Here is a 15925-nt window from a genome sequence, read left to right on the forward strand (position 1 = left end):
GAGGCAAAAGTGGCCGAGTTGTTAACGTCGGTGGTTCAACTTTCCAAGTTGTAAATTTGAAAAGTGGAGAATTCTCCCTCATGCCCTGTGTATCATGTACTATTGGCTACACTGCCCCCTACAATCTCCGGTGGGACTGCTCCGTCTCGTCTGCATAAGCTTTCGGAAGACGCGCACAAATGTGGACTAAATTAATTCAGTGTATTTCCATTTTCATATCTACTCTCTTGGGGTGTGAGCTTGAGGCCAGATTTTATTGTTTAAAAGCGTTAGCTAAATTAAAGGTTCAGTGTGTAGAATTGGAAAAAATGAAATTGAAACATGAAGAAGAACCTGTGGTAGCTTCAGTTGTCATAGAAACTCAAAAGGTTTAGTTTGTCCAGTCTGAGCTACTGAAAAAAACACGGTGGCCTCCGTAGAGAGGACCCGCTCCTGAATGTAAATATAAAGTATTTAAATTTAAAGTAAGGGAGTGGGGGGAGTTAGGATCGTTATTTATTTTCTCTCCATCTTCTTCATCTCATTTCTTTTCTGTTTCTCCTCCCCTATCCTCTGCTTGGCATTCTTCAAGGCGAGCTCCTGAAAAGACAGAAACAACATAAGTTTCTCTCATACATATTACTTCCACCTGCCTGTTTTCTTTCTGGGTTAACACCTCCTGCTTGATGAACGACGTCTCCTCCAACGTTCCCATCGGTTTCTGTTTCTCTGAGTTGGCCCAATGTAGGAGGATGCTGATCCCTCGCTTTTCCTCATAGCTCTCTAGATCTTGACATTTCTCTCTCTCAGCCTGTTGGAGATCTTCACTCGGGCAGTCGACCTCTCCCTCCTTTACTTGGAGCCTCATCTCTCTGAGCTCCTTCTTCAGCTCCTTCTCTCTGGCCTTTGCAGAGATTAGTTGTTGATTCAAGGTGGTCAAGTCCCAATTGCACTTACGCAGATGTGCGGTCAAAGACTCGATCTCCTTCATCATCTTGTTTCTCTCTGTTTTCCAGGTGAGGTTGTTAGTGTGGATCTGTTTCTTCAGGGCAGTGTTTTCATTCACCAGCTCCAACCGGGCGAGGTTTTCAGACTTCAGCTCCCTCATAAAGGCATTTTCATTTGCCAGCTCCCGGTTCTCCGCCTTCAAATTCAGGAGGTTTTGGCAGAGGTCCTCCAGGATTTTGCTGCTGGTGCTCTGTTGTTCTTGTGTCGCGTCTGTTGAGCTGTTGACTCTCTCCATGTCGATTAACAGGTGCTGCAGTGTGACCAAAGTGAACAATGGTTTTTAAGAGCAATTTCTGCCACAGCGATTCTCTTGTGACAGTCGATGACATCACGCTCATCGTGACTCAGAGTTGTCAGTTATTAGACTCTTGAGTTATCTTGCTTTGATCTGTTCCTCAACCACATTGTAGTAAGAGACGTTGCCTTTGAAGCTTAGAAAGTAAATTGTCTGGACTGTTTTATGAATAACAAAATGTTCCGTGGTAGTTATCATGTGACCTGGACTGACATCCAATTAATCTGTCCACGGTTTTCTGAGTCATCTTAAAATCAGACGCAGAGCTCAGATAATATCTTCAAATGTCTTGTTTTGTCTGAAAAGCAGGTTATTGTCATACATGACCAAAAAAGCATCAAATTCAAACATGTAAGAATCTGTAACCTACAGATATTTGGTATTTTGTTCAAGACAGGATGGAAAAAATGAATTGATAATATCAAATATTTGCAGATTTCCTGTTGAGCAACTGATCTGTGAATCGCTGCAAATCTACAGGTCCTTAAAATGAAATTGAGCCTCTTAGCTTTAAATTGAAAAAATAATAATTAATAAAAAATATATAATTTCTGCTGCACAATCTCCTTATTTTGTGTTTGTGATGACAGATAATAATAATAATAATAATAATAATTTCTGACTTTTCTGTAAATACAACTAAGACAGGAAGGTGTAGCTTCCCTTTCTAAATCATATTCTCGTAAATACAAAATAAAAGAAGCCATTATTTTCCAAGTCAACCCCACACATTTCCTCTTAACAACACACCGAGCTTTTGTGATGTTGCTGAGAGATGATGTTGATATATGTACATTTTCCTGACGTACCTTCACAATTTGGTTTTAAAGTTTACGAGTATGTCAAGGGCCCCCAAAAGGCATTTCAATATGCAGATGTAACAATGATCGGCGACAGTCTGGATAGACTGGTCTAGTGTTTACTCTGCGTTGTGTAATTTCTTCGTAAAATGTGAAACACGTTCCCAGTTCCGAGGAATTTTATTCTTGTTGTAGTGTTCAGAGCCAGCCTGGTTACCTGCCTGGGACCACACCGTCACACCTCCATTTCCGGAAGTCTCCCACACACAAAACCACAGATGTACAAAACAACACCCCGAACATCACTACAGCGCCACCCAGTGGAGGTACCCCTGGGTACATATATAAAGAGAGAGCAAGTGGAATATCATCAAATAAACTCTGTTACACAGACACATAAGAAAAATAATAAACAGAGCAAAAACCATAGATCCATGCACTGTCGTGCTTGGGACCAAACAATTGACCTTGATTAAAAAAAACTGTACATGAGCTCTTTTCCTACAAAAGGAAAATAATTAGAGCCCATACAGCATTATCATTTCCCTTGACCCTGAATGCACCGTGTCTGAGGACCTAGATACAGATCATGTGTCGATACCAAGTGAAAAAAAACAGTCCAATCCTCTGACGAGGGATTTGATTTCAGCCTTTTGTTGCTCGCTGCTACAGACAATACGTGGTCGATACCTCACTGCAGAGGGTTTGCTGGGTGGTGAGGAGAAAGAGAGACGTGAGGAATGAGGTGAAAGAAACATGGTGCATGTCAACGTTCTAAAAACAGTTTGTTATAATTTGACCCATTGCAATTAAGAACTTATAAAACCCTTTGGTTTAAAGATATCTCGCTCCATCTCACAGGCATGACTCAGTTAAATCTGAGAACACGCATCTTTAGATTACACTTGAGGAGAATATCATTACCTTCGATGTGCAGCGTCAATACGTATCTTTGAATCTGCTCACAGAAAGATGCTCCAGAACCTGCCGGAGAGTCGTCACATTTCACAGTTTTCTTCATCATCAAACTAATCCAGTCTGAACATACGGGGACACACTGCAAACAGAAACAGCTAATTGCTAATTCAGCATACTTTCAATGGTACTAAGTCCTTAACATCAAATAGATGCTAGAGAAAACAGAGTTCACGTTGTAACCTGCGGCTAACCGACTGATTGCATAGATTAAAAAAACAGTTTGCAACACCCCAAACTAAGGGAAGTGTCGTTACAAAACCTGGGGAACGATTATTCCCCCAAACGCAGCTAAGATAAACCTTCGCTGGAATGTTGTTTGCTAACGCCATAAAGAAGAATCTTGCGAGTTTCTGTGAGATTTCAAGTCTCTGGAATGGCTGCTGTGAAATTGCTTCCTACAAACGGCACGTGTGTGGTCTGACGTTCTGACCGAATCATCTAGTGCGTGCGTCAAAATCAGGTTGGATGATGATTGACGGGGCTTTGACGTTATGATTGGCAGAGGAGACTTACTCACGCAGGTTGAGCATGTTTATCGGTGGGACCTTGATACTGTGGCTCCACCCCCCCAGTCACTACTGCACAGACTCGAACTCCAAATGACGTCATTGGCACGACATGGCAGCACTCACACCTGGGATATTCTGGCTTCATTTCTGGATAGTGGGAGGAAGTAGAGACATGTCGTCCATCTTTATCTACCGTCTATGGTTCTGACTCTGCGTTTCGTCACTTTGAGCAACACCAGAGCTCTTCCCTTTTCTTGTCCGTCTGCAGCCCTGTCCTCTCTATCACCTTCTGCTTCTTTCTTCCTCTTTCTCATTAAAATCCATCTCTCTCGCTGTCCACCATCCATCTCCTGCTGCTCACTCTTCTCTCCCTCTGCTGATTTCAGACTTATCCTCTTGGCTCTGCACACAGTAAATATTCATCATAATATAATCGCTTTTATTGTTATTATTGTATTTTGTCAGTGGTATCAGTGTCTGAATCACAGCTGTTGTTCCAGCAGCAGTTCCAGACTGGCCGTTAATCTACTTTACGTAAGGCTAATTCATATCTGTTGTTTCGCTCTGTCCCTCCTGGCAGAGCAGACGAGGTTGGTGGCCACGACCGTCTGCGACTTTGTCTCGCCCTCCTTTTTGTTTTAATCTCAACTCTGGTCGGATTCCTTCATGGCAGGGAGCAGGAGGGAGAGGGTGATGAAAGACTTTCAAAATAAAAGACGCCCACTCAGTGTGCAGCTTGCGTCACCTCACCATCAATACAAACATGTGATGTGACTAAATAATGAAGCTCTTCACAGACCTGATCTACACTCTACATGTACAGCAGCTGGTTACAGTACATCACTAAATTAGAACCAGGGTTTTAAAGTGCCCTATTTTAAGGTGGAAATCTTTAACGGGATGATCATAGTAAATATCTTGATGAAGCTGCTGATCATCACTTCCCTGGAAACACTTGTCATGCATGTTACCTGCAGCAGGTGGACTGACGGGTAATCTGCCTGAAACAGGCCTGTGCAGCAGTGACTTGTGTTTACATGGAAGTGGGGGTGTGGTTGTCACAACAGACAGTTGTTCAGGTGAACATGCCTCAACCTGCAGCAGTGACGCTGCAGCCGCCTGGTGTGATCACACAGGAAGCAGCTGCGATCCACCATGTCGCCTCTGTGTGTCAGGTATGTGTTAATCCATCTCTCTCTCCCTCTGTGTTATTACAGGATGCTCATCACGACCCTGAGGACTCTGCGGGCGATGATGACTCCATGCCTGCCTGCACCGTAAGTCCAACTCTTTGTTTTTGGAGGATTCTATTAGTCCTGCCTGACATTTAAAAGGCTTTACTTGTAAACACAGCGAACTGTTTGTACTCAGAACAGCTGAACACTCTGAGCTCGCTGATGCCAGCTGTTTGTGTAGCCCTTCCTGTGGTTTGGACATTGACACATGTGAGACTTTACGCATGTGTGTGTTTGTGTGTGAGTCCTGCTCTTTCGATAATTTGTCCACTGTTTGTAAAAACGGACGCCTACTCCTGCTGGATAATTGCTGGTATGAAAGTGAAGCTCAATATTAAACTCATGAGTCATCTTCAAGCAGAACAACTCGCTCTGTTCCTCTGCGCTGCTCGACATCTCGTTTAGTTCAAAAAGTCCAAAAACTCAAGTTATGTTTCGTTCACAGTGAATTATAACGATGAAAAGCAACAACTTCTCTCCTTCTCGAAGCTGTAATTATCTTTGCTTGAAATAAATAGCATTTACATAATATAACAGCCAGAACAACAAATTAATCAATGAGCATCTCATTGATTAATCAACTAATCATTACTTTAATGTTGTTACACATTTTCCAGTATAACAAATTAATTTTTGCAATGCCCTGAATGGCACCTACACCTAAAAGCATTTATCACAAGACAACATCAAAATTTGCTGTATTTACATAAGATAGACGCAAACAATGATTAACAGAAGTATATACAAATATATAAATCAATTAAAATCAGAGGAAACCTTTTCATTGACAGTATTGCACTTGGGATGTATAAAAACAATGTGAATTTCCAGTGAAATAAAAAAAAAAAATTTTAATCAAAGAGCCTCTTTTTATCCTCATGTGATCGGAATGAAAAGTTCACTCAAGTTTTGAGTGTATGCGTGTCAGTTGCGACGGTGCGTGCAATTTCTCGCACAAGCTCCCAATTTTTTGACAATAACATTGAAGAAAAGTTTAACGTCCCACGTTTGTGAGGATTTGTGATTTGACAGTTTTGCAGTTTCACACTCATTCTCAAGTGACAAGTTGACACAACAGCATGAAATGGTTCAGGATTATACCAACTGCCATCGCACTGCGCCGCACACTTCACACTGTGCGTATGGAGCTGGAACAGTCCCATATGATGTGTCCCACTTTTATGCTATATACTGGTTTGTATTGGTCTTATTCTGTCAAACGCAACCTGCACATACAGAAAACAAAATGAACCACAACTTAAGTTACAAATTCAGTCGGCGACAAATCATGAAATAAAACTCATATAACATGAAAAGTATTGTACATAGATTTGCTGTTATAATAACAGTTAAATATTAGTGTTTAGAGATTTAAACAGACCAACTGGGTGGATGGATTTGTCGACTTTGTGTGTTGATCGATTTTGATTAAGATCCGTCTTTGTCGTCGTTAGCCAGTGAATCTCCAGGCCACTTCTTTTATTCTGTAACTGAGGACGGAGCAGCAGATAGTAGAGTACGCTCAGAGTTTCATCTGTGCTGCAGCTGAACTGCATGAATGTGGGCAAAGATGAATATTAATGAAAACATTTGCATCACACTGACACAGAAAACCTCGGATGCAGAGAAGAAGCTGTTAACAAGCTGATGGTTGGGAGTTGGTGGTGAAGAGCTACAATACAGATCACTGCAATAAAACCGAACCTGACTCCGATCCAACTCGAGGTGTGTGTGTGTGTGTGTGTGTGTGTGTGTGTGTGTGTGTGTGTGTGTGTGTGTGTGTGTGTGTGTGTGTGTGTGTGTGTGTGTGTGTGTGTGTGTGTGTCGGCGGTGGCAGGCAGGGCAGCTGCACACATTGATTTTTAAATGCAGAGGAGATGGCTTATGGATCGACTGTCTGAGAAGAGCTGAGCGCTCATTACCTCACTCTTGCACACACACACACACCCACGAAGGAAACAAGATGCACAACCTCTGTTGCAAAGGAGCTCAAACTGCATGAACGTCACAAGGATGTGAGGAAGAATATATTATAAAGCTGTTAATGAGTGAGTTGGTCTGTTCCACTGGCTTAACTGAGTGTGAAACTGTGTGTGTGTGTGTGTGTGTGTGTGTGTGTGTGTGTGTGTGTGTGTGTGTGTGTGTGTGTGTTTAAACTGGGTAATGAGGCAGCTCTCTCTCTGTGGCATGTTGTGTAAGTCTTCCGTGTGAAACTGAGTTCTTCCCTATACTTGTGAGGACCTTCACTGACAAAATACTGATTTGACATGAGATAAGTCCACCAGAAATATATATATATATATATATATATATATATGTATTATTCTTAAGAAATGAAGTTTTCTTATGCAGTATCATAATAAAAATGCTTGAAATGATTATTTTTATGCCTCCTTCACTTACATTTGGATTTTTTAAAACTTTTTGTCAATGTTTATATTCAATTTTAATTCCAGTATCATCCTCGTCCTGTGCTCACGCCCTAATAAATAACCAGTATAAATCCTCAGAAGATAGAATTACAAGAAGACATGCACACACACATGAACACACACACACACACTGAGCACTGATTCACAGACACACTCACAGTCGTTATTAAATCCTTTACACACAAACACTTACGCGATAACACACACTCGTCGTCAGATACGACTGCAAGAAGGCAACACGTTCACTTCACATGTTGACTGCACTGCTCATTGTTGAGTCAGACACACACTCACACTGACACTCATTGATGCCCCCAGTGAGGCAGTAAATGGTTTCCAGACAGCGTTAGGAACATCGCTGCTCTCTGAGGGACCAAGTAACATCTGCTGCCATCTGCTGCTGCTCAGCTGTGTGTGTGTGTGTGTGTGTGTGTGTGTGTGTGTGTGTGTGTGTGTGTGTGTGTGTGTGTGTGTGTGTGTGTGTGTGTGTGTGCGTGCTTGTGTGTGTGCGTGCTTGTGTGTGTGCGTGCTTGTGTGTTGGACAGACCCAGGATCATGTTTGGACCCAGGGTGAGGTCATTTATTCACAGTGGCTGTCCACCATCTTTAGTGTCTCTCTCTTTATGGGGGGCGGGTCAGTGAGGCCCGATCATTGTGATATGATAGCGAACACACACATGGCGTTCTCCTGGTGTAATGCTGAGCTCCGCCTGTTGCAGTAAAAACCTTAATGGAGTATTTTCAACGTGGTCTTATACATTTCTCTCAAATATCAACCGACTTTTCCAGTGTTCACTGAACAGCTGTCAGGTAGCTCCATGTTAAGCATCAGCCCAGCGAGGGGTGTGTTTGCTCAGTCAGGTGTGGGGAGGGTTCATGCCCCCATCTTTGGCTGGTCGGAGCCTGACTGAGTCGTCTCTTTGACTCAGGCTCAGCAGGTGAAACAGCAGTTTGTTCAAAAGCGAGTTGACGTGAACATCTGGAGGAAGCGCTGGTCGAGTTTTCCGGTTGAACTGAAGAGTCGGTGAGGGAAGATAAAAACACATCCTGCGTCGTCAGGCTCACTCCATATGCTCGTACATCCATCCAGTCCGCTCCATGTCGCCTCTCAGTCACTGACAGTCGCCGAAAATGTGTGAAAACATTATCCCAGCTTCAGGTGCTTCGCATAAATATTAAAATGAACCCTGGATCTTTGTTTTAGTTAAATTTCTCCACTTGTGCAGGACCTGGCAGCTGCCCAGTAGAAACCACAGTCTGATCTGTTTCACTCCGTATGTTTGATGTTTCGGGAAACAGTCTGAGAAACCAGTTTTGAAACTGATTATTAAATTAGAATCCTTTTCAACCCCATCTCAAATCCTCTGGGATAGTTTGTCAGAGGTGGAGACTGAAGAAGACTGCGCCACCATCTTCAACTTTTCTGCCTGAAATCCAACACACTCTGTCTGCATGTGCAGGCTAATGTAATATACAGTCAGTGGTAAATACGCTCTCTCACACACACACATACACACACACACACACACACACACACGTGCTGCAGCTGCAAACACACAGAGTATTGAAGTCTGACACAACATGTGGACCCTCATTTCCCCTTTTCAGCCTCGTTTCTCTGACAGATTACTAAAAGAATAATGAATTATTCATAATTCCCCAAGAATAAGGCCTTTATCACAAATGCTAAAATTGTAATGAAATTCCTTATTATAGACCTCAGATTTCATAAATCATCACACGACCTTCCGCGTGTGTGTGTGTATGTGTGTGTGTGTATGTGTGTGTGTGTGTGTGTGTGTGTATGCGTGCGCTGGCTGTGTACGTAGTGCTCGCCGGCAGATGGTGTTTAATCTTCTCCGGCCATCTGGACTGACTTTCTCTGGCGTCTTTTTAACGCCCACACACACAAACACATGGCACTCTACCCTCTTATTCAACATGCTCAGGTGTGTGTGTGTGTCTGTGTCTGTCACAGTCCAGACAAACAAGAGGGTAGAAAAACAATAGTCTTGACTTTGGGACATTTTGTTCAGTCTTAATTTGAAAATGAGCTATTTATGTTTGGGTTGAGCACTTAGAGGATATTTGTTTCAATTAGTGGTCATCCTTGGGTGTGTGTGTGTGTGTGTGTTTGAGAGGGAGTGTGTGCGCTCAGGCCTAAACACCTAAAATGGAAACCAAGGCCCCACCCACACTGGCTTGAGTGGATATTGATAGACAGAGAGAGGGAGAGAGAGAAAGAGGAAATATTGATTGATAGAAAGAGGCAAAAATCAAGGGAGGGAGTGTGTGTCTCTCTGTGTGTGTGTCTGTGTTGTGTATATTAGAGAAGAGAGGCACAAGAGAGCAAGAGGAAGAGGAAGAAAGACTTTTGTGTACTTTCTGTAGGATCAGTTGGTACATTCCTTTGAGCAGGGTGTGTGTGTGTGTGTGTGTGTGTGTGTGTGTGTGTGTGTGTGTGTGTGTGTGAGTGTGTGTATGTGTGCTGTGAACAAGGCATTGTGGGTATTACCATTGTGAGGTCATGGGGCGTTGATGTAATCTGTGTAACTCGGCGCCGGTTTTCCTGAACGCAGCCCTCTCTTCAGGAACACACCAACAACTCTCACACACACACACACACTCACACTATGTAAACACTATACTATATAAAGTTTTTAGAGGTTAAATGTTATTTCTATTTATTTTACGATGGTTTGGACTTTCATCTTGTTTGTCCATAACTTTATTGTTCTGGGACAATCTGCGCTTCATCAGAGAGGGTCTGAGTTTTCCCTCAGGAGGTGGCAGAGACCAAAAGCAGAGTGAAAAGTGAGGGAATAGAAGACGAATCATTGTGTTTCTGTCACATGTGGAACATCAGTGCGCTGGTGACCTCTGATGATTGAGCGGACGACAGAACAGATTCATAGCCTCACGGATGTGAATTGATTGATGTGTACTTACTGTATGTCGGGTGGAACATTCACAGTATGGATTGGATAAATGTTTCCCAGACGTCAGAATGTTAAATCAGTGCTGTTTGAATTTACAACCTGCGGGAAACTTTTACTCCGAATGGAAAGTAGTTGATATTTTTCTTTGTTCAGATAAAATAACTTTGTTGTGATGGCGCTAAAATGTTTAGTCCTTAAACTAACTATATTATTGATAGATTCACAGATTCAGTTAGAAATTATAGATGTGGCTCCTGCTCTGTGTAATGTCATATATTGTTGATGGTTGATATTGTTTTTATTTTAGTTGCATAAGACATAGATGTTGATACAGCTAACATTTCAAGATTTACTCCACTGAATCTTAAAGCTAGTTAGATATTCGAATGTTCCCTGCATCCTGCTGCAAAGAAACTTTTGTTTTGTTCTTTTACTCGGATCACACACAGATAGCATAGATTACTGTGATGAGGGGCTGATTACCTTGTGTATGATTAGCACAGTTTATTTTCAAATCAACATCCTGTTGTTGTGAGCGTGACGGGGGAGGGATGAGAAACGATGCAGCTCATGATGAAAAGTGCCTCAGTTCTATTTTGAAGTCACTGTTTTCCTGTTTAATTATTTTCTGGAACTTGGAGAAAAGAGAGAAAAACACAAATGTCTAAAGGAGGAAGAGGAGAAGGAAGAGTGTGTGTGTGTGTGTGTGTGTGACTCCTGAGGAATTTCATGTCAGACGCTCTGTGGTTTTCATCGCCACCTCACCTTCCTCACATTCTTTCATTTATCAGAATAATGATGTCGGGCTTTATTTGTAATTTTATTTTGATTTGTTTCTTTTCCTTTTTAATTTTATTCTCCTTATGTTTCCTTTACTCCTCTTTCCTTTGCTGTTTTCCATTTTCCTTCTTTCCCCCCCTCCTCCCCCTCCCCCTCCTCCCCCTCCCCCTCAATGACTGTGTCACATGTCATAAGCAAGGTGCATTTATTAGAGAGATGATGCATTCAAAGACCAGTGGGAAATCTCACTATTGTTGTTCGTTGGGTCTTAACTCACTTTATTCATTATTAGAACTACTCACACAAAGAAGTTTATGTCATGTCCACAGCCCGACAGTGACGTGTGTGCATGTGTGTGTGCGTGTGTGTGTGCGTGTGTGGCTGGCAGGCAGGACAGATGTGTGCCTTCCTGTACAGATGTTGATGCCAGGGAAACAATGACAGGACATGCTTTAATCGTCGCGATGAACAGCTGGAGGGCCTTCCTGTGTGTGTGTGTGTGTGTGTGTGTGTGTGTGTGTGTGTGTGTGTGTGTGTGTGTGTGTGTGTGTGTGTGTGTGTGTGTGCGCGCGCCCTTCCCCTGGCGTTGTGTGTTGAAACAAGTTTGTCAGTCAATCAGTCTGAGCGGCACTGTGACAGAAGAGCAGCGCGATGAAGACTCTTTTATTTCACGTTAGGAACAGGCAGCTGCAGGTACACACACACACACACACACACACACACACACACACACACACACACACACACACACACACACACACACACACACAGATGCAGACTGATTGTCTTTTGTTGGCTGACCGTGTTTTGGTTGGATTTTGATGCCAGTCTGTGTGTGTGTGTGTGTGTGTGTGTGTGTGTGTTTCAGGTCTAACAGGGTGTTGTGGGCATGCATACCATTTGCTTTGGCAACAAATTATCATGTTCTAACCTGGAGCTCTTTCTGCTGATTTCATTTTTATGCCATTTGTTTGCACTCTCTGTAATTTTCAATACTTTCTTTTTAATGATAATAAATTAAATATCTGCCGAATAGATTCACTTACAATTTTTTTTTTTAAATCAACTTGATTTGTTAGTTGGCATCATTACACAAAAACAACTTGTGAAACTTGGTGGAAGGATCCAGTGTGTGTCAGTAACTCAGTAAATTGTGGTGCAGATCTGGATCAGCGTGTGAATCTAAGAACTCGTGTGACATTTTCCAAGAGAATAATTCTTGTATCTTGATGAAAAAATCACACATTTAGAGGAGTGATCTCTATAAGTATATAATATTTGGTGCAGCTGAGAGAATATAAGGATTGTTGGTCCTTGGTGCAGGTATGAACATTACTGAGTGAAATTCTAGTTGATATTGAAAAGCTCTAACAATAGAGGCACTTATTATTTACATGGCTCCGAGGCAGTTGCTCATTTTTCCATAATAATAATAATATTTCATAAAAACGTCATCATTTCCCCGGGTGTGGAGGTGTTTTAATTTCAGATGAAGTGGCCTCGTTGAGGACACACTCCGAGCCTTGATTAGAACTGTTGACCCTTTAACATCCACCCACCTTGTGGAGGTGGTCTGGACTATTATTAGAGTCCATTGGGGTAATTTTGGACCTAAAGTTCTTCAGGTTTAGTTAAAGCAGGCTGGCTCTCTAAAGTTGTTAGAGAGCCAGCCTGCTTTAAGAGAAGGGAGACGCTTTGTTTTAAAGACCTCAGTTGTTTACACTCTAGTGGATTTTACCAGACGTTTTCTCTATGTAAAGAAATTCCTCAGTGACTGAAAGTGCCTGTTCGTGCATCGTCTTATCACTCTGGTGTGCAGGACAGAAAGTGAACAGAAAGCAGAATGCTGCTGTGTAGTCCGTGAGGCGGCGGTGTGCTGCACCTGAGCGCTGCGTTATTAAAAACAGTCAAAGTCAGGCTGCATTAGCTACGAGTGGTTACTGTTTACACTGTGAACACGCACAGAGTCACCGGCTGTAGTTTGATACTGATGACGTTTGTTCATATGCAGATTCTGCTGTTGTCTGTGGTCGAGCAGCTGATGAACAGTCTTTGTGAGTTGATGCGTGATGGATGTTTTCATTTGTACTGTTGCTCTGTGTGTGTGAGTTGACGTGACTGCGTCCTGACACTGAGGAGGAGTGATGTGCCACTCAGTCTTTTTCTGCAGCAGTCGAGCTCTGTGATCTAGAATTTGGCGTAAAGCGAGAGTGTGATCAGTCATTAGAAATGTCCCCTGTGCAGCGACGGCTTGTGAGCGAGCTGTAATTAAGGGGCTCCCCTCGTCCTGATCAGAGATGCTCCGCTGGCAGCAGATAAAGAGCTTTGATTTCCACTAACGAGCGGAGAGGAGGGAAGGAGTGATGACATGGAGAGCTAGAGAATGAATGGAAGTTGGGGAGAGAGAGAGAGAGAGTGGAAGTGGATGGAAGGAGTTCAGACAGTGGCTGTACTGTCCAACAGATATGTGTGCGTGTGTTTGTGTGTGTATTACAGACAGATTACCATAGTAACCTGGTTGGCATGGTGACAAAGTTTTTTTCAAATCAGAGCTGTCTCCCAACTTCATCTCTCTCTCTCACTCTCTCTCTCTCTGGCTCTTTCAGTTCCGATTGATGTCTCTCGCCCTCTCACTCTTTCTGTTTGTTGCTTGAATCTTAAGAAGACTTGTAAAACTTCATTCCATCCACCACCGAACATTCAGAGATGGTTCACAGACGCAAACAGCTGGTGGAGCTATTTCTCCAGTTGTGTGGCTTTTAACAGCTGCAGGGGAAGAAATCAGAGCGAGACGCAGAGAGGGATTCAGTCCAACGATGAAAGACCGATTATAAAACCTAACAAAGATATAAGATTCATTTGTCTTTCATGTATTGAGGTGAAGACGCGTATATGTCAAGTTAAAAGTGGATGAAAATGGACTTGGGTCACTGTAATTATTTAAATGTGTCTCTTATTGTGATCTTCAGTTTTCCTCGTTGAATCAAACGATTATGAAACAGTGCAGATCTAAGTTGATGTCCTCAGAGCTTTTATTTTGTATTGTACGTCATCAGTACATCCACTTGCTCTCTATGACAACTGACTTGGACGTTTGCATTTTCAAACGCAGCTTGTGTTTCTTACATCGGCTCGGCTTTGGAGCTGTCTGTCGATTTGTCTCACCGAAGCTTGAGCCTTGAGATATCTGATGTCTGTCAGAGAAGAACCAAACAACATTCCCCTGCACGTCACGACCGAAGTTTATCTCAGTCTAAGAAATCATCGCTACACATCTGTGATGTCTCTATGGTAGATCAGTTAACAGCAGAGTGAAGGTAGGGACACACACACTCATCTGCTGTGCGTGTGTGTGTGTGCGTGTAGTGATTGAGGATCTTATCTTGCCAGCTCCTGAATTAATGATGATGTCCTCCCTCTGCTCCTGCTCATCTATACTTAATGCTCTCTGCCGCTCTCTGTAACATAAAGTTTGGCCTCTACCACAAATCATATCCTTTCATCACAGCCCCGCCTGTATCTTCTTCCCTCTATCTTTATTTTCTCTTTGACACATTTCAGGTTAAACCTGTCCACCCTGTGTCCAAATGTCTCCTGTCTCCTTACAACCACCTCAACCCCAAAGATAAATCCTTGAATGGGATTGAAGGTGTATGTGTTGAACAGGAACACAGAAAATCAGCTTTATGTATATTTTTTGTGTTTCTACAGTGTGAGACAAACTGTGAAGATGTACACAAATCATCATGGATACTGATTTGTGTCCGGTGGCTTTTAAAAACACTGCAGGGGTTATTTCCATTCTCTTTTTAATCTTCGTCTGTGTCTGAATCTGTTCAGCGTCTGTCGCTGCTGCACTACACTTCCCAGAGATCTCCTGTCAATCAAACAGAGCTCTGTGGCGTCTGCTTCCTCTGGATTTGTCGGTCGATGCAGTTTGAGTCTCTGTAGGTGGAGCTGTCTTCTTCTGCTCAGCTGTCACCGCTCAGGAGAACTAACAGGAAACTTGTACCTGAGCTCATGAACGTCAATATTTAACTTTTGTGCTGAGAGTTTGAGTTGTTTGGCTCCAGAATCAGGGGCGGAGATTTGGTCATGAACAGTGATTCTTGTATGTGTTTACATATGAAACATGCCTAACGCAGGACTAATGTACATCTGAGACAATGCTTTATGACAGAGCTCAAACATGAACCCACCTCTCATGATAAAAAACACCTGTATTCATTTTATTGTTTTCATGTATTAAAGTGAGGAATCGATCACTCAGCACCAGTGCTGCAGTTTTGCTGATAGCGTCGTCAAGACAGATCAAGAGACACGTTGTGGTCGGGACCGTTCTGCACAGCCTCGGCATTACTCAGGGACATGTCACCACACGTGTTTAATGAACTTCTATAAAAACATGTTAGTGGTGAGATGACTCTCTAATGTCCGACAGGTGACTCCGAGCTGAGAGCCTTTGTGTGTGTGTGTGGGTTATTTGATCCTTGGTCAAGGCCAGCGGAAATGCACTTTATGCTTCTAACCTGACAAATCCCCAAGCGTTGTGTGTGTAGTGTTGTGTGGTGTTGTGTAGTGTTGTGTGGTGTAGTGTCTATCCGGCCTGTTAATTTGATTGCGTAACAGGCTTAGGGGGGGGGTACAGATTGTCTGGAATGGAATCCCTGTCAGTCCTTGATAGCTGCTGCCATGGAGAAGCTTTACACACAGACACACACATTGGACATTTGAACTTGTGGTTGCAGTATTTTTAATTTATTTACATTCTGGTGGCTTAAAATGAGATTTAAAATGACACAAATATTATATTAATACAATAGAAGTAACAATGGACAATGTAATACCTTTTAAATACTTATTATTGATAATATAAATGTAATAAGATGTGTGGAGCACCTACTAGATTATATATCGAGTTCATTCATGTATTGTGAATGAGAGAGATCTTAATATTAAAGATATTAATA

At 42.5% G+C, this 15925-nt stretch overlaps 2 protein-coding genes across 6 annotated transcripts in view; one reads left to right on the forward strand and one right to left on the reverse strand.

Moving 5' to 3' along the window:
- The window catches only part of rps6ka3b (ribosomal protein S6 kinase, polypeptide 3b), a 37038-nt gene that overhangs the window by 3624 nt on the left and 17489 nt on the right, over positions 1–15925 (forward strand). For 2 of the 5 annotated variants that reach the window (XM_069512385.1, XM_069512386.1), the window contains exons 1-2: positions 3753–3980; positions 4787–4846. In XM_069512385.1, coding sequence (XP_069368486.1) covers positions 3768–3980; positions 4787–4846 — 273 coding nt within the window. In that variant the 5' untranslated portion in view covers positions 3753–3767. Of the gene's footprint in view, positions 1–3752; positions 3981–4786; positions 4847–11535; positions 11649–15925 lie in introns of those variants that run through there. The other 3 variants (XM_069512388.1, XM_069512389.1, XM_069512390.1) reach the window with 2 other exon arrangements.
- On the reverse strand, positions 236–2379 carry LOC109642376 (girdin-like). Its single transcript, XM_020107134.2, has 2 exons — positions 656–2379; positions 236–579 (listed from the first exon to the last, which is right to left on the reverse strand). Exons 1-2 carry the CDS (start codon positions 1220–1222, stop codon positions 496–498), a joined length of 651 nt encoding a protein of 216 aa, XP_019962693.2. The 5' UTR covers positions 1223–2379; the 3' UTR covers positions 236–495.

The sequence above is a fragment of the Paralichthys olivaceus genome, chromosome 17, assembly GCF_024713975.1.
Source record: "Paralichthys olivaceus isolate ysfri-2021 chromosome 17, ASM2471397v2, whole genome shotgun sequence".
NCBI lineage: Eukaryota > Metazoa > Chordata > Actinopteri > Pleuronectiformes > Paralichthyidae > Paralichthys > Paralichthys olivaceus.